This window comes from Nerophis ophidion, linkage group LG27, assembly GCF_033978795.1.
Source record: "Nerophis ophidion isolate RoL-2023_Sa linkage group LG27, RoL_Noph_v1.0, whole genome shotgun sequence".
In the NCBI taxonomy this organism is placed as follows: domain Eukaryota; kingdom Metazoa; phylum Chordata; class Actinopteri; order Syngnathiformes; family Syngnathidae; genus Nerophis; species Nerophis ophidion.
The window spans coordinates 14,659,855-14,682,208 of NC_084637.1; the positions used below are offsets into that span (position 1 = coordinate 14,659,855).

Consider the following 22,354-nt stretch of genomic DNA (forward strand, 5'->3'; position numbering starts at 1 on the left):
TGCCATCCGGGAGGGACTCAAAGTAAAGCCGCTGCTCCTTCACATCGAGAGGAGCCAGATGAGGTGGTTCGGGCATCTGATCAGGATGCCACCCGAACGCCTCCCTAGGGAGGTGTTTAGGGCACGTCCAACCGGTAGGAGGCCATGGGGAAGACCCAGGACACGTTGGGAAGACTACGTCTCCCGGCTGGCCTGGGAACGCCTCGGGATCCCCCGGGAAGAGCTAGACGAAGTGGCTGGGGAGAGGGAAGTCTGGGTTTCCCTGCTTAGGCTGTTGCCCCCGCGACCCGACCTCGGATAAGCGGAAGATGATGGATGGATGGATGCCTAATTTTGTTGTGATGCCTCGCTGAATGCATTAAACAATGTTACAAAGTTTTCCAAAATAAATCAACTCAAATTATGGAAAAAATGCCAACATGGCACTGCCATATTTATTATTGAAGTCACAAAGTGCATTATTTTTTTGACATGCCTCAAAACAGCAGCTTGGAACTTGGGACATGCTCTCCCTGAGAGGGACTATGAGGAGGTTGAGGTGGGCGGGGTTGGGAGGGGTGATTGAAGTGGGGGGTAGTGGGTGGCGGTGGTGTATATTGTAGCGTCCCGGAAGAGTTAGTGCTGCAAGGGGTTCTGGGTATTTGTTCTGTTGTGTTACGGTGCGGATGTTCTCCCGAAATGTGTTTGTCATTTTTGTTTGGTTTGGGTTCACTGTGTGGCGCATATTTGTAACAGTGTTAAAGTTGTTTATACGGCCACCCTCAGTGTGACCTGTATGGCTGTTGACCAAGTATGTGTTTCATTCACTTGTGTGTGTGAAAAGCCGTAGATATTATGTGATATATTTTATGTGACTGGGCTGGCACGCAAAGGCAGTGCCTTTAAGGTTTATTGGCGCTCTGTACCTCGCCCTACCTCCGTTTGCACAGCGGCGTTTTCAAAAGTTATACATTTTACTTTTTGATACCGATACTGATAATTATGAAACCGACACCGATAATTTCCGATATATGACATTTTAAAGCATTTATCGGCCGATAATATCAGCAGGCCGATATTATCGGACATCCCTAAACTGAATTCTTGTCTTACATAATGGATAGGCAAAAAGTGCAGTTCCCCTTTATTAACCAGTGGTTAGGCTGATTCATTAAAATGAACCTGATAATTTTGCCAGCATTTATAAATTGCCAGGTTTGTGTGTTTGCTTTCTTCCTCTCTTAAATTTCAAACAGGGTACAAGAGGTTTCACTTTGTGCATTGCTCTCAGCACCTGAGTGCGTTCGTTCAATAGCAGAATCCAACGAACAGAGCAACTCCTCGTTAGTCATCCACAATCTTTGTTTACGTGAGTGGAGGCGGGACTGCTACCGACAGTGCCTCACTAGTCACAGCTGGCAAAAAAGTACAAACTAAATGAGGGGAAAATTGGAGGCCCGTAATTGAAAGTTTAATTGCACTTACCCATCTTATGCAAGTAATTTGGCGTTGCTGTGGGCTTTCGTTAAGTTTTTTCCGCTGCCATACTAAGCTAAAAGCAACGTTAATAGATTTTCAAGACCTTTTAAAATCGGATTTAAGACCTTTTACAAGATCTTAGGAAAATTATAGTCATTTTAAGGCCTGTAATTCAAATTGTTGGATTTAAGACTTTTTAAGACCCCGTGGATACTCTGTACAGACATCACTCATGGGAAGGTTTAGTAAGTATAAACAGTTTTAGTTGTACTTTAAAACTTACAAATGTTGAATGAAGAATCCATACGAGAAAAAACGCTATGGAAGGTTAGAAGACTGAACAGCACTCGACTTCTGGTTGTTGAAAGTATTAAAATGGTAGGATATTGCAGCACCTGCATTGAGTGAATTCATTCAAAAGATGGCGCCATTGCCCAACGAATAAAATACCTTTCAGTCTTTTGATATATTTTTTTTCTCTTAACTATTTTTATTTTGGTCATCAGCAAACAAAAATCCATAAATTAGCCGCTCTGTCTTACAAGCCGCAGGGTTCAAGGTGTGGGAAAAAAAACTACTGGCTAATTTACCGGATTTTGCTAGTTTCATAACAAAAATTGGGTAACACGTATTGTTACGATATACAATCTACAAGATTAATATAGGTTGCCTTTCTCTTTTCCCCTCCATCTTTCGGTATTCCTTTTTTATCTGTAGTTATCATTAAGTATATGTATTGCTGCATTTGAACAACTGTATTGTTGATAATAGAGGAAAATTACTGATATTGTTCATTATCAATAGCGCTATTTCTATTGGTATTTTTATTGCTCCAGATGTAATGTAAAAATGCTCATTGTCATTTCTGTATTATTATTTATTTTGGTAACTGCTTCTTTGCTATCACTTTTACCATCATTTGTACATATCGTATGTGCTGGTGTTGTGCTATTGTTGTTGTTGTTTTTGTTGTGTTTGCTGTTGTTGTTTTTGTCTCTCTGTCTAATCCCCCTCTTATCCCCACAATTTCCCCCTCTGTATTCTTTTTTTTTCTCTTTATATTCCCTCCTGCTCTGGCTCGGCTGCACCAAAGGCTAATATAAATACATTTATTAAAGTCAAATTCAAATAAGGCAACAAGAGAAGTATCCTACACTTCTCTTTTGTAAATCTAAACAGTCGGTATGGGCATCTACTTCAACTATATGATTTGCCTTAGAAGCTAGACAAGACAAAAAAATTAATAAATAAAATAAAAAATATATAAATAAAAAATGAATTAAATTAAATTAAATAAAAATATAAACATACTCCTGTTACTCAAATTAGTTATCTTCACCTTAAAAACTTAAGCGTAGCTTGAGCGGAGTCAATACAAATTTTGAGGAGTTCAATACAGTTGTACCGCACCACTTTTTCCTTCAAATATAGTGGTTTTACTACATTAAAAAAATGTTTTAAGCCTATTGTTAAATTTTGGTCTTTAAGTATTTTAAAGCACAAAAAGGCTAGATGAATAATAATGGTCAAAACTACAGTAGTATTGGCCACTAATTGAGACCAAACCAATCAGAGTGCACTGTTCAGTATCAGGGCCACTGATTGGCTCAGCCTCATGCAGTATTACTACTTTGGAAGAGTGTAAAGGTGACGAAAGGGTGTTACAGTAAGTCACGTCTAGGACGCTCCCATGATGTTGAAAAACAAGTTTAGAAGATCATAAACAGGCATATTTATGTTGTTGCTATGAACATTTTTAATTTAGAATGAATGATTCCAACTTGGCAGTAATGATAGGAACCAACATACAGGCGATAAACGACTGTATGTGTATATTAGGGTTGTCCCGATCCGATCGGCCGCCGATATTTGCCAAAAAATGCGTATCATAAAGGCATGGGAAAATGCAGATCCAGGTCCAGTTTTAAAAAAAAAACTCCGGTCCGTGTTTTCCAACGCACCGATTTAAATAATACATTCCACTCTTCTGCTGCTCCCCAAACTCCGTTCCGCATTTTCCAGAACACCTTCAAAACATCCACAGGTCTGTGTTCTAACCGTTCAGACGGCCGTGTGAATTAAAAGTTACGGTAAAAATGTCAGCTGTGTGGGATTATTTTACCCTACAAAACGAAAAAGATGAAGAGGTGGAGTGCAAAACATGCCACAATAAAGTCAAGCGTGGTGGTAAATAGGGTGACCATTTCCATGACACCAAAAAGGAGGACATTATGCGGTATATCAATCAATGACTATGGTGTACATGGGACTCTGGTATACTCTTATTTATAGTACAATTTTGAGTGGTTTAAAGATGATGTTTGTGTGGCTGAATAAGAAAAAATATTAAAGTCAAGTGTTTGTTAACAGTATTTGTATTCAATACATTGAGGTGTTCAAAAAGTGACCACTGAGATGAATCTTTTCAAGAGCAGAGTGCCACAAAGCATGTGTGGACTTAAATGTAAACAACAATTAACAGGTAACATATAATTAAAAAAAAGTCTAAACTTCTGTAGGACTGGTGATGCTTTACAGCATGGTACACCTTGCACAGCTCCGCAGCGGTTATCTTGTCATCCAGGGGCGACGAAACTTCACGGAAAAATTTCCTCATTGAAGAGGTACCTGCCGCACGTTTATTACTTTTATGTTTATCTGTACCCGCATGCCGTTCAGTTGCATCTTTCCCCTGACTACTTACGTTGACATCACATCGCCAAAGTGTGCAGAAGCCATGGAATGAGTCTCGACTGCTTTTCGTTATAAATTTGTGCTCTTTTATCCGTTCAGAATTAAACGAGGTCTTGCGTTTTGGCATGATGCTAACTTTCTGGCAATGTCATGCCGCAGCAGCACATGGACCCTTGTTTACTTTTGTAACCAATGATAAGCAGATTTGTATCCGACACCGCTCTTAGCCAATCATTTGATATGTTACTGCGTTGGGGGCATTTTTTGACGGTCTATGATTGGCTATTGCGCTGCAGCCCAGCAAAGATGAAAAAACTCCTCTCTTCAAGCCTAGTGCCTCAAAAAGGAGGATAAATACGTGTCCGGCTTGATGCTGCGCCAGACGTCGGACAGGGCATTAAAAATCCGGACTGTCCGGCCTAAATCCGGACATGTGGTCACCCTAGTGTAAAGTTGTAAGACATTTAAATGACACTTGCGAGTGAGAGGCTTTTTAGCACTCATAGATGAACACACGAGCAGGCTGACACCTGAGCATCTTGAAGTGCTCGTCTTTGTTAGAAAGAATCTCCCCATTATGCTTGGACTTCAATTGTTTGCCCCCGCTGACTGGGGCAAACAATTGAAGGGAGTGTGTAGATATTTTTTTTAAGTTTACACTTGTTCAAGAGCAAGTATTGATGCTGAGTTAGACATTTTATCCCACTCAGGTTGTTTGAGTGTTTTGCTTTTTTTAAATTATATTTACAGCATTATTTGCACTTTATACTGTTCACTTTTTTACTGTTTAATGATGCCATTTCTGTTTGTCATGTATAATTTTTGATATTTTGTGTTTATCCTTGAATAACAACTATTGTGTATTATTCAAACTAACCAAATTCAGCTTGCTAGTTATCAAGAGTACTAAAATCCTTTTCAGCATGAATCTGATAACTAAGTAGGTTAAATAACTTTAAACTTTAATACATGCTCGGATAGGCCAGTATCGGCCGGTATCGGAAGTGCAAAAACAATATCGGTATCGGATCGGAAGTGCAAAAACCTGGATCGGGACATCCCTAGTGTACATTCAAATTTGGAGTTGAAAAAAGACAGAAATCTAAGTATATTTTGAGGGAAAATGGCATGACTTAAAGGAATGGCTTTAAAACAACAACAAAGGATAGCACAGGAAATAAAGTAGAAGTGACAGTGTTTTTGTTTTAACAGCTTGACCTAATTAAAAGTGTGCAGTCACTTGAGGGGGCTGTGCATTACTTAGGCATACATGTATCTTGAGTTTTCGCTAAAGGGTTCAAATTAATTGCTCCACAAGGCGCTAAGCATTGTATAAGTTAATTGCTGCACGTGGAAGCTGGTACCTGCCAGTTTCAATCACTGGACTCACCATCATGACATGCTTCTTCTCCTCCTCTTTCTCTTGTTGCACCTCCTCCCTCATGGCTCGGTATTTCTCCTCCATCTCCTCTAAAGCCCTGACCTGGGCTTCCTTGTAGCGCCGCGTCTCTTCGTCGTAGTGACCTCTTAGTCTGGAAAGCTCCTTCTCGTAGCCCTGGTGCTCCTCACGCAGCGACTGAGGAGAAGAGGAAGCCGGTAACGTGATCGTACAAGCTTGCCGTCTCTCGTTGACTTTAGGAAATGCACCTGCTCCAGTTTTAACACTTGCTGTTTGTGCTGCTCGCCGGCCGCCTGATTCTGGTTGAGCAGTGCCACTCTCTCTTGCTCCAACCTGCAGATCTTGTCCTTTAGGCGACTCTGCTCTTGGTCCAGGTTCCTAATGGAGGCTTCGTGGGCCATCTGGGTGGCCTGCAAGGAGCCGATCTGACCTGGGTAGCATCAAATCAAGCAAATTAATTACATCTAAGGTGACCTACATCCATGACAAACATACATTATATTATTCAGAAGATTATTTTTTTTGGTAGAGGAACTTTTGAGCAATTTCATGAGATCTGATACAAGAGCCTTAAAGACCTACTGAAACCCACTACTACCAACCACGCAGTCTGATAGTTTATATATCAATGATGAAATATTAACATTGCAACACATGCCAATACGGCCTTTTTAGTTTACTAAATTGCAATTTTAAATTTCCCGCAAAGTGTCCTGTTGAAAACGTCGCGTAATGATGTCGCGTACGCGTGACGTCACGGAATGTTAGGAAATATTAGCACTGCGCACACACACAGCTAAAAGTCGTCTGCTTTAACCGCATAATTACACAGTATTTTGGACATCTGTGTTGCTGAATCTTTTGCAATTTGTTCAATTAATAATGGAGAAGCCAAAGTAGAAAGATGGAGTTGGGAAGCTTTAGCCTTTAGCCACACAAACACACGGTGATTCCTTGTTTAAAATTCCCGGAGGTGAAACTTTACTATGGATCAGAGCGGTCAAGCGAACATGGATCCCGACCAAATGTCAACCAGCAGTTTTCGTTGAGAAAATTGTGGTAAAAAGTCGGCACTTACCGGAGATCAGCTGAGCTTGTGCCCTCCGTACAGCTGCCGTCGACTTCCGTCAGACACTGGCGTCAACACACCCGTGGATACACCCTTCAGACTACCAGGTAATATTAAACTCACTAAAACACTAGCAACACGATAGAAAAATAATGGATTGCCCAGAATTATCCTCGTAAATGTGTCTAAAAATATCTAAATCCATCCCAATGCAATCGCGTTTTTTTTTTAACGTGATTTTTATTTATTTTTTCCTAGTCTGTCGCTATTAATATTCTCAAACACAAATCTTTCATCCTCGCTCAAATTAATGGAGAAATTATCGTTTTCTCGGTCCGCAATAAAGGTGCGAACTTTATCGTGGATGTTCTCTACTAAATTCTTTTAGCAAAAATATGGCAATATCGCGAAATGATCCGACTTGTCCAGGGTGTACCCCGCCTTCCGCCCGATTGTAGTTGAGATAGGCGCCAGCGCCCCCCGCGACCCCAAAAGGGAATAAGCGGTAGAAAATGGATGGATGGATAGATGGATCAAGTATGACACATAGAATGGACCTGCTATCCCCGTTTGAATAAGAAAATCTCATTTCAGTAGGCCTTTATAATGTTTCAATCAGGTTTCAATATTCAATCAAGCCACAAACAGTGTTAAGCCGGCCTTCAACCCTGAAGATACTTCACGCAAGTATCGTACTTTCCGGTCTATAAGCCTCTACTTTTGGTCTCTGGTTTGAGTTTATTTCGAACATGCATATAATTACAACATGATACATCACAATTTCCAGTTTCTCTTTCCAACATTTTCGAAAAAGAGTAGGAAGAAACAGATTGTATTTAATCCCACCCCTTTCCCTTTTAATAGCAATTGATAACCCTTTTGTTGAATTCTTGTTTTCAATTTGTTCACAATATACTCCATAAATAATAATAATAACAAATAAATAAATAATACATTGCGAAATAAGCAACACTAAATTGGCCCTCATGTGTGAATGTGAGTATGAATGTTGTCTGTCTATCTGTGTTGGCCCTGTGATGAGGTGGTGACTTGTCCAGGATGAACCCCGCCTTCCGCCCGAATGCAGCTGAGATAGGCTCCAGCACCCTCCCACGACCCCGAAAGGGATAAGCGGTAGATAATGGACGGATGGAAGTTGTATTTCATATAGTGAAATTAATAAGATTATTAATAAGTTCAAAATATGTATTACTTATTTTACACATTTTGTACTTTACACAATGCTATGGCTAATTTATATATTTTTTCGTGTTTACAAGCTTTACATGCCACCAATACATTTAGCCTCATCAAATTAGAGCTGGGGTTAGCAGAGCTTGGCTCTGGAGGCACAAGCGGCTATTTAGCCCTAATTATGAAGATGGACGCAGATAAGGAAAAAAATAAAAATTTTGTTTTAATATGGTTTCTCTAGAAGGACAAATATGACACAAACTTTCTTAATTGTTAAAAAAAAATCCCACTGTTTACATTAAACATGCTTCATTGATGAGAGCATTTGGGGATCACCATTTTGTCCTACTAATTTCGGAAGTCCTTGAACGCACCATAGTTTGTTTACATGTACAACTTTCTCCGACGCTTCCACAGAAAGACAAGTTTTATGCCACTCCTTCTTTGTCTCTATTTGTCCACCAAACTATTTATGCTGTGCGTGAATGCACAAAGATGAGCTTTATTGATTTTATTGACTTGCGTGGAGTGCTAATCAGACATATTTGGTCATTACATGACTGCAAGCTAATCAATGCTAACATGTTATTTATGCTAGCTGTATGTAAAAATTGCATAATTATGCCTCGTATTTTAGGTACATTTGAGCTCACTTTATTTGCAGATTCCGTTTCCTTCAACTTTAACGCACACATCTTTACCTTAGGCCATTCTAAGCCAGTAATTTCCAGAAGTTATCACACCCTCTGAAAAGCCTCCGTTTTAGTAATCTTTTCCAATGTTGTAAAAATGTGTAGTGCAAATATTACATTTCAACATTTCTGTCAACGAAGGTTTGCGTCAGCCTCTGACAAGTAGTCATTTTGATAGTAGGCTAATATAGCTAATATAGACACATGATGTGATGCATTCTTTATAAAACTATATAAGGCTTTACATTTTTTGCGTGTCCGCACAGATTTTTTATTTTGTATTTTTGGTCTATTTTGGCTCTTTCAACATTTTGGATTGTCGACCGCTGAATTAGACCAATTAAATTGCTGAATGCGAAAATTGTTCATATTAAATCGATTAATCAAACCACTTGAATTAGTCAGTCAGCCATTTAGCGTCACCCTCATCAAGACACAAAAAAATGCACACAACACTGTTCCAAAGCTAAAAGCGATTGACCCGCCCGACAATAAAGGAAACAGAGCCGCCGCACGGCCGGACTACCACGCGTCAAAGAAGAAGGCAACCAGACTCGAGACAAAACGGAAAGCGAATATGAAGCTCAGAAAACGCTGGAGGAAGCCAACCCGAGTCCCCTCAACTCGGACACTGAAGAAAACGAGCCCAGCACGCAGGAGGAAAATGAGGATCAAGACAGCACACTCCAGCAGGCTGTATGCCGTGTCATAGGCACTATCTTTTGTGAAAGTGTGAGTAAATATTTCATGTTTTAATGGGTACACATGCGGCCAATAGATGTGTGGCCAATGTACGTACAAAATAAAAAAAATACATTAATTAGGTGGGTGTGGCTTATAATTTTGTACACTGTATAGTCTGGAATTAGCGCTAAGCAAACGTTCTTTGGCGGATAGCACAGTGGGTAGCGGTTGTGCCTCACAGAGAGAAAGTCCCAGGTTAGAATACTGGGCTCTGGGTGTTTTATGTGGAGTTTGTATGTTCTCCCCGTGACGGCGTGGATTATCTCCGACTACTCCAGCTTCCTCTCACCTCCAAAAAAGCATGGCTTCAGGTTGTCACCTTTATCATCAACACCAAATATGAAGATTGGACATTCTGAAGTCGAGTTATTAACATTTAAAATTAGGGCAGGGTGATATATATCGATGTACGCGATATAGAAAATGACTATATCGTAAAATTGGAGTATACATTCTCACGCAGTTGCTTTTAGCTGCGGGCATTACACTACAGGCTCTTCCCACTCCTTCTTGTGTCTCCTTCTCACAGACAGCGAGCGCACATTCTTACACACGTCACATACTGTCACGTCATACGTCACATACGTACACGCCCTCGCCCAGCAGAGAGGTAGCAGTGTGGCTAACGTTAGCTGTGATGCTAGCGAAGTGTTGAGAGGTAAAATACGAGAGAAAGAAGGTGCGAATATGTTAACAAATTAAGGAAGAATTAATTCCCAAGAAAAACCGCTCGGGGTCTATCGTCTGGCGGTGGTTCGGCTTCAAGCAAGAATATGTCGAATAGGCAACTGTAATTTGTCAAGTGTGGGGCACAAGCGTTGCTACCAGAAGTAGCATTACTGCTAATATGTAGCATCGTTTGAAAACTCACCTGCTAATAACATTGATAAATACAGTTTTGGTAAATTAACTTAGTTGTGATTTCCTTCTCTGGATGAAAGTTTAAAATGAACATATATTAATGAAGTATGAAGAAGAATGTTTTAATGTAGGGACATAGAATCATACTGCTGTGATTATATGCATCAAGTGTTCATTCAAGGCTAAGGCAAAATACCGATATATATATCGCACATCCCGATATAGCCTAAAAATATAGCGATAATAAAAAAAGTCCATATCGCCCAGCCTTATTTACAATTACTTGGCAAGAAATGGCTGACCATCAAAATTTGTCATTAGTAATGAGCCCACGTTCATTGATGACTTATGCACTTTTGCCTTATTTACTAGGGTGTGGCGTGTCTGTAGGCTGATTGGGAGAATATGAATACAAGAAACGTGCAGAAGCGCAAACAGGAGAATAGGGCCCGAAATGAATAGCTGACATAAAACTGCAGTTTTGTAAAGGGTGAATGTTTTGTCGAGTTCTTGTATTGGATAAAGGTGTGTGCTGTCATTTTCAGCCTGGTGGCTCACCGGCTTTGTGGAGGATCTCTGTTGCCTGCTGCTGTACTCGTTCCCTGCAACCATCCAGCTCATACTCTGTGTCCTTCAGCTGCATCACCCAGATCTCCCCGTCCTGCATGGCTTCTTCCAGCTGCTTGTGAAGGTTCTACAGTACACAGAACATGGAATATTTAACAAGCCAGCCATCTCCTACTCAGAAATTCCCGCAGTACATCAGTGATCTCCCACCCGCTTTGAGAGAACCTAAAGTTTTTTGTTTTCATTTGTTTTTAATCAGATTTTGCCATCCACTTCACCTTGATAGTTCCCTCTGCGTTGACCAACGACGTCTGCAGTCTGTTGGTCTTGTCCCGGTTTTCGCGCGCCTCCTCTTGAGCTCTCTGAAGCTCGCTTCTCAGCTTGGATAGCGAGCGCTGCAATGCTGCCTCCTGCGCCTGGAACTCCTTCCGAAGCTCAACCTTAAGAGGACAACATCAATTACATTCTTGACCAGACAAGCAGTGAAGGAAGTCATGGGGTTCTACCTCAGTCCTTTTCCAGGCCAGCAGGTTTTCTGTGGTGAGCTGGTGGGTTCTAGTCATGGCCTCCAGCTCTCGTTCATAATACTCTTGAGCCTTGGCCAGCTTGGCCTCGTACTCCTCCACTACCCGGACTTTGTCCTTGCTAAGCTCTTCCACCCTTTCCATCAAAGACTCTACCTGCATTTAGACAAATGGAGACAGCTTTTTTCCCACATTTTTTTATCTCACATTTACAGTGGCCATAACACCTCAGGGCTTATGACCCATAATTAAATAGTTAATTTCTTAAACTTCTTATAATCCCTCAAAGTCCTTTCAAGCGTTGTTGTATTAGTTGATAGAAAAGTAAAAATGTGAGTAAAAGAGCGGGATGACATGCAACAGCTCATGCATCTGCACAACAAAACCCTATGTTTACAAATAACTTGCTGTATTAATAACTCTCGAAAAGCCAAAGCTCTTCTCTCTTCCTCTCTGTCCCACCTCTTGTCTATGGAGGTCGGCCAGTTTCTCCTGGTCTTCGGTGGATGTGGCGCTCTGGTTCTGTTGGCTGCTTAGAAGATCCTCCACCTCCAGGCGGTGGTTGGACCTCAGCTCCTCCAGCGCTCGTCGCTTATCCGCCTCAAACTGGGCTTGCGCTTGGCTGAACGCCCGCAGCTTCTCCTCAAAATCCCGACGCATCTCCTCCACCTAGTGAGACCACGGAACATATTCTATTCTATTTGGAGCGCTGGTGTGTAAGCTGTGCCAAGCCAAACTCCCACGGTAGTTCACGCCAAAGGTGCAAAATGTTTTGCTTAGTATCATAAGTGGACAAAAGCTTCCCCGCTCCTCCTGACACAGACAAATCACACAGACATGAAAAAATATATAAAAATGCAATGTGAGATGACATGGAAAGACGAGGAATAATAGATCATACCTTTAGATGGCAACACAACAATGATGTGTGATATATTGTATGGTTTGATATGGCATGACATATGAAATCTTACTAAAGTACCGGTACTTCATTACTTTTTTTACAAACCCCGTTGCCATATGAGTTGGGAAATTGTGTTAAATGTAAATATAAACGGAATACAATGATTTGCAAATCATTTTCAACCCATATTCAGTTGAATATGCTACAAAGACAACATATTTTTTGTTGCAAATAATCATTAACTTTAGAATTTGATGGCAGCAACACGTGACAAAGAAGTTGGGAAAGGTGGCAATGAATACTGATAAAGTTGAGGAATGCTCATCAAACACTTATTTGGAACATCCCACAGGTGTGCAGGCTAATTTGGAAGAGTTGGTTGCCTTGATTGGGTATAAAAGCAGCTTCCATGAAATGCTAAGTAATTCACAAAAAAGGATGGGGAGAGGGTCACCAATTTGTAAGCAAATTGTCAAACAGTTTTAGAACAACATTTCTCAACGAGCTATTGCAAGGAATTTAGGGATTTTACCATCTACGGTTCGTAAAATCATCAAAAGGTTCAAAGAATCTGGAGAAATCACTGCACGTAAGCGATGATATTACGGACCTTTGACCCCTCAGGCGGTACTGCATCAAAAACCGACATCAGTGTGTAAAGGATATCACCACATGGGCTCAGGAACACTTCATAAAACCACTGTCAGTAACTACAGTTGGTCGATACATCTGTAAGTGCAAGTTAAAACTGTACTATGCAAAGCGAAAGCCATTTATCAACAACACCCAGGAACGCCACCGGCTTCATTGGGCCCGAACTCATCTAAGATGGACTGATGCAAAGTGGAAAAGTGTTCTGTGGTCTGACGAGTCCACATTTCAAATTATATTTGGAAACTGTGGACGTGGTGTCCTCCGGAACTAAGAGGAAACTAACCATCCGGATTGTTATAGGCGCAAAGTTCAAAAGCCAGCATCTGTGATGGTATGGGGGTGTATTAGTGCCCAAGGCATGGGTAACTTACCCATCTGTGAAAGCACCATTATTGCTGAATGGTCCATACAGGTTTTGGAGCAACATATGTTGTCATCCAAGCTTATGTCAGCAAAACAATGCCAAGCCACATGTTACAACAGCGTGGCTTTGTAGTAAAAGAGTGCGGGTACTTTACTGGCCCGCCTGCAGTCCAGACATGTCTCCCATTGAAAATGTGTGGCGCATTATGAAGCGTAAAATACGACAACAAGACCCCGGACTGTTGAACAACTTAAGCTGTACATCAAGCAAGAAAGGTAAAGAATTCCACTTTCAAAGCTTCAACAATTAGTTTCCTCAGTTCCCTAACATTTATTGAGTGTTGTTAAAAGAAAAGGTGATGTAACACAGTGGTGAACATGCCCTTTCCCAACTACTTTGGCACGTGTTGCAGCCATGAAATTCTAAGTTAATTATTATTTGCAAAAAAAAAATTAAGTTTATGAGTTTGAACATCAAATATCTTGTCTTTGTAGTGCATTCAATTGAATATGGGTTGAAAAGGATTTGCAAATCATTGTATTCCGTTTGTATTTACATCTAACACAATTTCCCAACTCATATGGAAACCGGGTTTGTAATAGAAATCTGCCGCTAACATGCTGTTGATATGTTCAGAGCTTGACCATTGTTAACCTAATACAGTGGATTCTGTCTGGCTCTCAACAAAAACGGACACTTTCCTTCCCTATCCCTTATCGCTCCTGTTTTTGCTTCTTCGTCTCGTCTTGTCTTGACTTTCTTGGAGCCTCTTTTTGCACTGCTCTCCAAAATCCCAACAATGGAATTGATCAACTTGCTTCTCATTGAAATTGATAAGATCTTCTCGATGAGAAGCTGTGGTTCGGGGGATTCTGCCTGTTTGTTGTTTTTGTTTGTTTGTTTTGCTGAATGTTTGTTGCTGGACACACGATGGACTCTTTGGAGAAGTAGAGTGTCGTGTGCCGGGTGATTCTTTCAGTCGAGGATGTTAAAGACATCTACTTATTTCGAATCATGACAACAAGACATCTGCTGATTGGAGTCAGCCTTGCCCTAGTGTATTGACAAATTCAGAAGATGCTGGCAGCCCTTCAAGGTACCCCAAAGCTACCACAAATAACTTAGGAATGGGCAGAGTTGTGGCAACTCAGACTTTTATGGTTTATTAACTAAATCGCAAACTAGATAACCTTTTCTAAGAAACTGTCTGCTTTGCAAAGCGACGCTATAATCAATTTGAGGCCAATTAGAGTGAAATGTTTTTAAATTCAAATCTGGAATTTATTTTCCCGCTGAAACGGTTCACCAATGTCTTTGATACGAGACTCCCCCAGAGGACAGTGCAGCAAAAAAGCTCCAAATTCCTTCCTTGTCTTTCATGGACATGCACTTGTTGTTTGTTGACTTTTTGTTGAACTGACTGTTACCACCAAAACACTCTGAAAGAGCACCGAGGTCGAGAGACAAGCAATTCTTCAGGCTTACGCGCACAAACGCGCACGCAAGGAAGATACGCTTCACGCGCACATATACCCCACCACAGCACAACCCACTCCTTCGTCGCTTCACCCCCCACGGTGTGATTGACAACAGAGTCGCGACCCTGGTGGCACCAGGAGCTTAGTTTGGGAGTTGCTTTTTCTCCTCCTCCCCCTCATGTTTACCTTATTTCCCTAATTATTTACAGGGCGCCGCCCTTGTGGTGACCCATCAGTCTTCTTGTTTTGTCTACCCTGTCCACTGTTTGTCTGTTCTTGCAATGAAAACTAATTTCATTGTACTTTTTAATTGCAATGACAATAAAGTTCCATTCCATCCCGCATATTCACGATTCAGCATCATTGTTCATTATCATTCCTTCTTGTACGCCGTGGCCTGCGGGCTGAGAGTGAGGGACGCAAACAGACTGGACAAGTTGGTAGAGAAGACCAGTAACCTGGTGGGAGTGGAGCTAGACTCTCTGGCGGTGGTGTCAGAGAGGAGAAGTCTAGCAAAACTCCTAACCATTATGGACAACACCTCCCACCCACTACACTCGGACCTTGCGGAGAAAATGAGCACGTTCAGTGGAAGGCGCAGACTCCCAAAATGTAACATGGAACGACACAGGAGGTCCTTAATACCGACAGCCATCAGACTGTGTAATGCACATGTTCCTTCTTGACTGCACTTAAATGTAGAATATATGTAGAATATATTTAGGGGACGGTGTGGAGCAGTGGAAGAGTGGCCGTGCGCAACCCGAGGGTCCCTGGTTCAATCCCCACATATTGTTGCCCACATATGCGGTCCTCTCCAAGGTTTTTCCATAGTCATTGTTATCGACGTCCCACTGGGGTGAGTTTTTCCTTGCCCTTATGTGGGCTCTGTACTGCGGATGTCGTTGGGTCTTGTGCAGCCCTTTGAGACACTTGTGATTTAGGGCTATAAAAATAAACATTGATTGATTTTAATTCTCCGTAACCGTGCGTAAACCGTATGCGTCAGTGTGTGCACATTGGTGTGTATAAGTACCTCTCTGCTCATAGAAACCACTCGCTGTGTGTGCTGGGCTTCGGTGCAGAGCTGCGAATCCTCCATTCTCTGTCTGTACATCTCAAACTCTGCAAGAGCCTGCAAGACCAGAACCATTCTGAGCTGCGATAACATTCCATCAGTGACCTACACACGAGGTGTAGCTCAATTCCTGCTGTTTGCTCACATGTTCTCATTAAATGCAGTGTGTTCATTAATCAATTGATAATCAATACATCCAAAGTCAGTTAAGGTTGAAGTACCTGTCTCTTCATGTGTTCATGGAGTTCCACAGATTCTTCCAGACTGGCCAGACGCCGCCGCAGGTCAGCTTCGTCCGTCATCTTGCTCTTGTACTGCATGATCTTGTCTCTGGTTTCAGTCACAATGTGCTGCACCTGGAGGAAATGCAAAATTACGAGGTATTGCTTCAACACACAACATTAAAACTTGGGGTGTACGATACGATACCAATGTTGGAGCCTTGAGTTTGGCCAACATCGATAATAATCTGATACAATATCGGCACAAATCGTAGTCACACTTTGAATATTTCGTAGTGTAGAATGTTTGATCAAGTGAAATTACTCAGCATCAATGGTAGGTATGAAAAACACCAAACTTATGACAGATTTATGCTGAAGTGGAGTGATATACATATATATTTTTTTTACAGTAAGTTGAATGATGCAGACACAGTTACTTTCTAATGTGCTTCTGTCTTAGAGACTTTGTATCTCTAAGTAATATGCAACTACAATTATCTACAAATGTCATATTTTAGACTGCAGTGACATTCAATTAAGGACACTTATTTTGTATGTTTAGCTAGAGAGCTACTGCGTGCTTAGCTGTTGTGTAACCGCGAACTCCTAGTAGCCCAAAACTTAACATTTTTACATATTGTAAATTACTTCAATAAAATACGAGAACAAATATTTGTGTGCTTATTAAAGAACATTTGGATGTTAACTGACTGTCCAGCTTTGCACAAGTAAATGAGCTGCAGGACTGTTTATATCAAAGCGATTATATCCATCCACCCATACATCCATTCATTTTATACCGCTTGTCCCTTTTGGGGTCGCGGGACGTGCTGGAGCCTATCTCGGCTGCATTCAGGCCCCTGGACAAGTCACCACCTCATCGCAGGGCCAACACAGATAGACGATTATATCAGAGATTTTAATTGTAAGCCAATATCATCCGATACTTGTTTTTTTGCTGACATTGGACCAATATATGATCGGATTGGGACACACGTAATTAAAATCCAATCAGCTGAAAAAAAAATGAATGCAAATTGTGTCAAGACATTTAAATGACAGTACTGTGCAAACATCTTAGGCCAGTGGTTCTCAAATGGGGGTACGCGTACCCCTGGGGGTACCTGAAGGTATGCCAAGGGGTACGTGAGAATTTTTTTTAATATTCTAAAAATAGCAACAACTCAAAAATCCTTTATGAATATACTTATTGAATAATACTTCAACAAAATATTAATGTAAGGTCATAAACTGTGGAAAGAAATGCAACAATGCAATATTCAGTGTTGACAGCTAGATTTTTTTGTGGACATGTTCCATAAATATTTATGTTAAAGATTAATTTTTTTGTGAAGAAGAGTTTAGAATTAAGTTAATGTATTCAGATGGATTTCTATTACAATCCCCAAAGAGGGCACTTTAAGTTGATGATTACTTCTATGTGTAGAAATCTTTATTTGTAATTGAATCACTTGTTTATTTTTCAACAAGTTTTTAGTTATTTTTATATCTTTTTTCCAAATAGTTCAAGAAGGACCACTACAAATGAGTGCTGTATATAACTTCTTTATCTCGTTTTTTCAACCAAAAATGCTTTGCTCTGATTAGGGGGTACTTGAATTAAAAAAATGTTCACAGGGGGTACATCACTGAAAAAAGGTTGAGACCCACTGTCTTAGGCCACCACTACCACCACTAGGGGTGTCAATCTTTGAGCCCCTAATGATTCAATCCGATTCTGATTCTAGGGGTGTTGAATCCATTCAGAATTGATCTTCAATTCAATACAATTCTCAACGATTTTTGCATTGCATTGTTAGGTATAATAGTTATAATGAAACTTTTTCAAGTTTTTCAGGTTACAGTTTGGAAAAGCTCCATCTGGTTGCATGGTAATAGCCTAAAAACATAACAAAAAAAATAATTCTCATTAAAATAAAAAAAATAAAAATAAATGTTTTTATTGATTTTTGAGAATTATGAATCAATTTACTAGCATGGATAAGAATTGAGATTAACATGTGAATTGATTTTTTGTGCACCCCTAATCAACACTATCTGAGCTTTTCCACCGCAGTCATTTTCACATACTAGAACAGATATTACCCTAATGATAAGCCGTGACATAGATTGGTCATTACATCACACAGAGTGGAATATATCAGTAATGTTTGTTATTTATTGACCTAATAATTTTGATGATTATCGTTAACAGCAAAAAAACAAATGTACGTCATTTAAAATTTTGACACAAGTCAATTTTACTGTCACCATGTGATACTTGGTGTTGTGTTTGTTGTATTCTCCCTGCCTCCTCATTTGGTTTGTCAGTTTTTTTCCCCAGTCTATTTGCCCTCAACTAGGCACACCTGCTACCAATCACTTCCCAGTAGTATTTAAGCGCTTCACCGCCAGCTGGTCCCTGCCAACTATTGTTCCTGAACTCCGCTCTGACATGCGCTTCTCGTATTCAGCTCCCCTGGTATGTTGCTCTCGTATATTCATGTATTTTGACCTTGTTGTGTTTTTGTTTTTTCTAGCTTCCTTGTTTTGAGGACTAGTTTTGCCACGCTGTGTGCGTCCTGGCCTTTTCCCTGCCAGCCTCTGAGAGAGACTACCTTTGTTATATTTCCCATGGTGTGCACGTTTGCCCCATTTTCCTTAGTTACCATTTTGACTTATTAAATATTTTATTTTGTTACTATCGCTAGCCTTGCCTCCATTCTCTGCATCTCGGGGTCCACCCTTGAACGATATATATATTTTTTTATACTGTATAACCGTAATACTTGGAACTTTTTAAAAATTTTGCGTGAAATGTATGTGTATGTGCAAAACCAATAGATAATGTACTAAACACATTCATAAAAATAACGTACGGTGCATGTACTGTATGTCAGCAAAAATATATATTTTTTGTTGATAACAAGCATACTTAATTTATTTGTATACAGTTGGTCTTGTTAAATGGTTTTCCTGTGAGAATCCTGCTTGTGACTCATCTCTTTGTCTTATTGACTTCTCAGGTCTTCACATGGAGGAAAAGCTACTCTTCACACATGCTTTACTGTAAGTGAGGCATGAGGCAAAAAACTCCTCCAGAACCGTTGCATATTTCCTATGTTTTGATTGCACATTATGAAACATTTACTTCATATAGGGATGCAAACAGATATAGAAATAAAGTTATATGGAGTGTTTATTAAATATTTTCTGTAAAACTAAAGTTTGTATTGCTTCTTAAAATACAGCAATGTGACGTATACAGTATGGCTGGTTTGGAAATAGACAATCTGGACATTATAGAAACACATCTAGTTAGAGCTGCGGCTATCGCATATTTTAGTAATCGAGTATTTTATTGAATTTGATGATCGATTAATGGAGTTTTCGAATAAATAATATTTTTGCTTAATTTTTTTTTGGTCCTGTCTGGCATCTCAGGCAAATCATATTGTTTATGGAGATGCCAAAACCGGCTGTACAAATGTACTTTACAAAACAGAAGTGTGGGGTACTTGTCTTGTTGCCTTATTTTTGTTGTGACTTTATTAAATTAATTTATATTATTTGGTGCAGCCGGGATGGAGCAATATTTTTGCCTAATTAAGGTTTAATTATACATGTTGAGATGTGCCCTCAATTATTGCGTTTGGCCTAATTGTCTTTTATTTCCTAAACGCCTGTTTTTATTATTGAAGGCTGACACGCACAGCTGAATGCCTCCGTGGTTGATTGTACCAATTTGTGTGTGCTAATAAAAACAGGTGCGCTCACAGCCCTATGTGCTGTGTGGTGTGACCGCATAAACAAAGTTCTTGTCTCTCGTGCGTTTTTGATAATTAGTATATGGTGCTGTTTAAAAGGTGGTGGTTTTGATGATTAGTATATGGTGCTGTTTAAAAGCGGGTTTCTCCACGCAAATCCGCTGAGCTGTTTTTTTCAACCTGCCCACAATACAGAAACAATATAAAAAGACAAACCACTTAATGACAACAGTTTTACATTTTAAGATTGCAATACAGTTCATTGCATTCTTTGTATGCAAAATAGTAATCAATGTTAATTTTGCCAGCATAACATGTTTAAGACAAAAACACACACACACACATATATATATATATATATATATATATATATATATACACACATGAAAGTTCAAATAAAACTATATATTAAAACAAGAACAGTTTTCATTATATCAAACATAAAAAGTGGATTAGGTCGTGCCTTTGATACTGCATTTGAAATGTGCAACCAGTGGTAAGTCACCACTAAGCAAAAACCGCGCATGCTCAGAAAAGTAGCGTCAGATTTACCGACCGTCCGAGCACCCACTAGCAGAAATGTAGATTGGCGCCTATGCTATAGAGCAGTGGTTCTCAAATGGGGGTACGCGTACCCCTGGGGGTACTTGAAGGTATGCCAAGGGGTGCGTGAGATTTATAAAGAATATTCTATAAATAGCAACAATTCAAAAATCCTTTATAAATATATTTATTGAATAATACTTCAACAAAATATGAATGTAAGTTCATAAACTGTGGAAAAAAACAATGCAACCCTAACCCTAACCCCAACCCTAACCCTAACCCTGTTCAATAAAAATTGATGGTAAAGATTTCTTTTTTTGTGAAGAAATGTTTAGAATGAAGTTGATGAATCCAGATGGATCTCTATTACAATCCCCAAAGAGGGCACTTTAAGTTGATTATTACTTCTATGTGTAGAAATCTATTTATAATTGATTCACTTGTTTATTTTTCAACAAGTTTTTAGTTATTTTTATATCTTTTTTTCCAAATAGTTCAAGAAAGACCGCTACAAATGAGCAATATTTTGTACTGTTATACAAGTCAATAAATCAGAAACTGATGACATAGTGCTGTATTTTACTTCATCTCTTTTTTTCAACCAAAAATGCTTTGCTCTGATTAGGTGGTACTTGAATTAAAAAACTGTTCACAGGGGGTACATCATTGAAAAAAGGTGGAGAACCACTGCTACAGAGCAGTGGTTCTTACCCTTGTTGGAGGTACCGAACCCCACCCTCATATGCGCATTCACTGAACCCTTCTTTAGTGAAAAATAAAATGTCTATTTTTTTTCAAATCCAAGAAAAAGTCATGTTTTTTTTACCGGTGCACAAAATGAACCGTGCATGAACATCACCTTGTTCAAAGAACAAAACCAACACAATGCATGAACTCACAACAAATTATACACCTTACACACATTACCATGAATTGATTAACGTGGACCCCGACTTAAGATGAAAAACTTATTCAGGTGTTACCATTTAGTGGTAAATTGTATGGAATATGTACTGTGTGAACTGTACTGTTTCATATGTGTTCTCTTTCTTTGCAATCTGCTAGTAAAAGTTTCAATCGATCACTCAAACAACCTGCAAATCAGATGGAAAATTAGAGGGAACATTGTTTGGTGGTATCCATAATACGCTGACAGGGAGAAGTTTTTATTTACACGATAAGTCGGATGTGTCTTTACCTTCTGAGGCCGACTTACCGAACCCTTAGGGTTCGATCGAACCCAGAACCACTTCCATAGAGACTAAAGTGGGTGCAAGTGCAAGCTATCCAAGTAGCATGTGGTTGCATGAATAACCCGAATAACTTTGCAGGACTACTTTCACGTGGTTACTAATGAAAGGCTAATTGAACACGACAGCTCGGATAACTTTGTTAGTTTTCAACACCTTTTGGCGGCATTTGATTAATTCGCGGGAGTGAAAGAACACATCAAGGTTATCATAATGAATAACATTTATTTACAAACCCTGTTTCCATATGAGTGGGAAATTGTGTTAGATGAAAACAAACGGAATATAATGATTTGCAAATCCTTTTCAACCCATATCCAATTGAATGCACTACAAAGACAAAATATTTGATGTTCAAACTCATAAACTTTTTTTTTTTTGCAAATAATAATTAACTTAGAAATTCAAGGCTGCAACACGTGCCAAAGTAGTTGGGAAAGGGCATGTTCACCACTGTGTTACATCACCTTTTCTTTTAACAACATTCAATAAACAGTTGGGAACTGAGGAAACTAATTATTTAAGCTTTGAAAGTGGAATTGTTTCCCATTCTTGTTTTATGTAGAGCTTCAGTCGTTCATAATGCGCCACACATTTTCGATGGGAAACAGGTCTGGACTGCAGGCGGGCTAGGAGTATCCCGCACTCTTTTTTTACAAAGCCACGCTGTTGTAACACATGTTGAATGTGGCTTGGCATTGTCTTGCTGAAATAAGCAGGGGCGTCCATGAAAAAGACAGCGCTTGGATGGCAGCATATGTTGTTCCAAAACATGTATGTACCTTTCAGGATTAATGGTGCCTTCACAGATGTGTCAGTTACCCATGCCTTGGGCACTAATGCACCTCCATACCATCACAGATGCTGGCTTTTGAACTTTGCGTCAA

General features: G+C 39.8%; 1 protein-coding gene across 6 annotated transcripts in view; it reads right to left on the bottom strand.

Moving 5' to 3' along the window:
- Positions 1–22,354, bottom strand: part of LOC133544282 (protein FAM184A-like) — a 148,682-nt gene that overhangs the window by 97,186 nt on the left and 29,142 nt on the right. For all 6 annotated transcript variants that reach the window (XM_061889459.1, XM_061889461.1, XM_061889463.1 and 3 more), the window contains exons 3-10: positions 15,902–16,036; positions 15,639–15,737; positions 11,665–11,871; positions 11,185–11,358; positions 10,957–11,118; positions 10,670–10,805; positions 5,800–5,981; positions 5,543–5,728 (exon numbers count right to left, since the gene is read on the bottom strand). In XM_061889459.1, the coding sequence (XP_061745443.1) occupies positions 5,543–5,728; positions 5,800–5,981; positions 10,670–10,805; positions 10,957–11,118; positions 11,185–11,358; positions 11,665–11,871; positions 15,639–15,737; positions 15,902–16,036 (1,281 nt within the window). The remainder of the gene's footprint in view (positions 1–5,542; positions 5,729–5,799; positions 5,982–10,669; positions 10,806–10,956; positions 11,119–11,184; positions 11,359–11,664; positions 11,872–15,638; positions 15,738–15,901; positions 16,037–22,354) is intronic.